General features: G+C 47.3%; 1 protein-coding gene across 1 annotated transcript; it reads right to left on the reverse strand.

Annotated features, from left to right (window-relative positions):
* Positions 1–4: 4 nt before the first annotated feature.
* Positions 5–271, reverse strand: LOC105682036 (uncharacterized GMC-type oxidoreductase Mb1310-like; the record flags this gene model as incomplete). Its single annotated transcript, XM_012393778.3, has 1 exon — positions 5–271. A coding segment is annotated over exon 1 (240 nt), but the record flags the coding sequence as incomplete, so codon positions are not given.
* Positions 272–277: the final 6 nt, after the last annotated feature.

A 277-nucleotide genomic window follows, 5' to 3' on the forward strand; every position in this document is an offset into this window, starting at 1 on the left:
CTCTTAAATCCTGAATCACTGGTATACCGTGTTCCGATAAGTGTTCTCTAGGTCCTATTCCTGACAGCATCAACAACTGGGGGCTATTAATAGCTCCACCGGAAACGATCACTTCTTTGTTGGCATGTACGCGCAACGTTTCCCCGTCTCTAATGAACTCTACGCCGTAAGCCCTTTTCGTTGACGGATCTATTAAAATTTTGGTAACATACGCTTCCATGGCGACGTGTAAATTTTTCCGCATCCTGGCTGGCCGCAAGAAGGCTTTCGCCGTGGA

This window comes from Bombus impatiens, unplaced genomic scaffold (genome assembly GCF_000188095.3).
Source record: "Bombus impatiens unplaced genomic scaffold, BIMP_2.2 scf_4794, whole genome shotgun sequence".
NCBI lineage: Eukaryota > Metazoa > Arthropoda > Insecta > Hymenoptera > Apidae > Bombus > Bombus impatiens.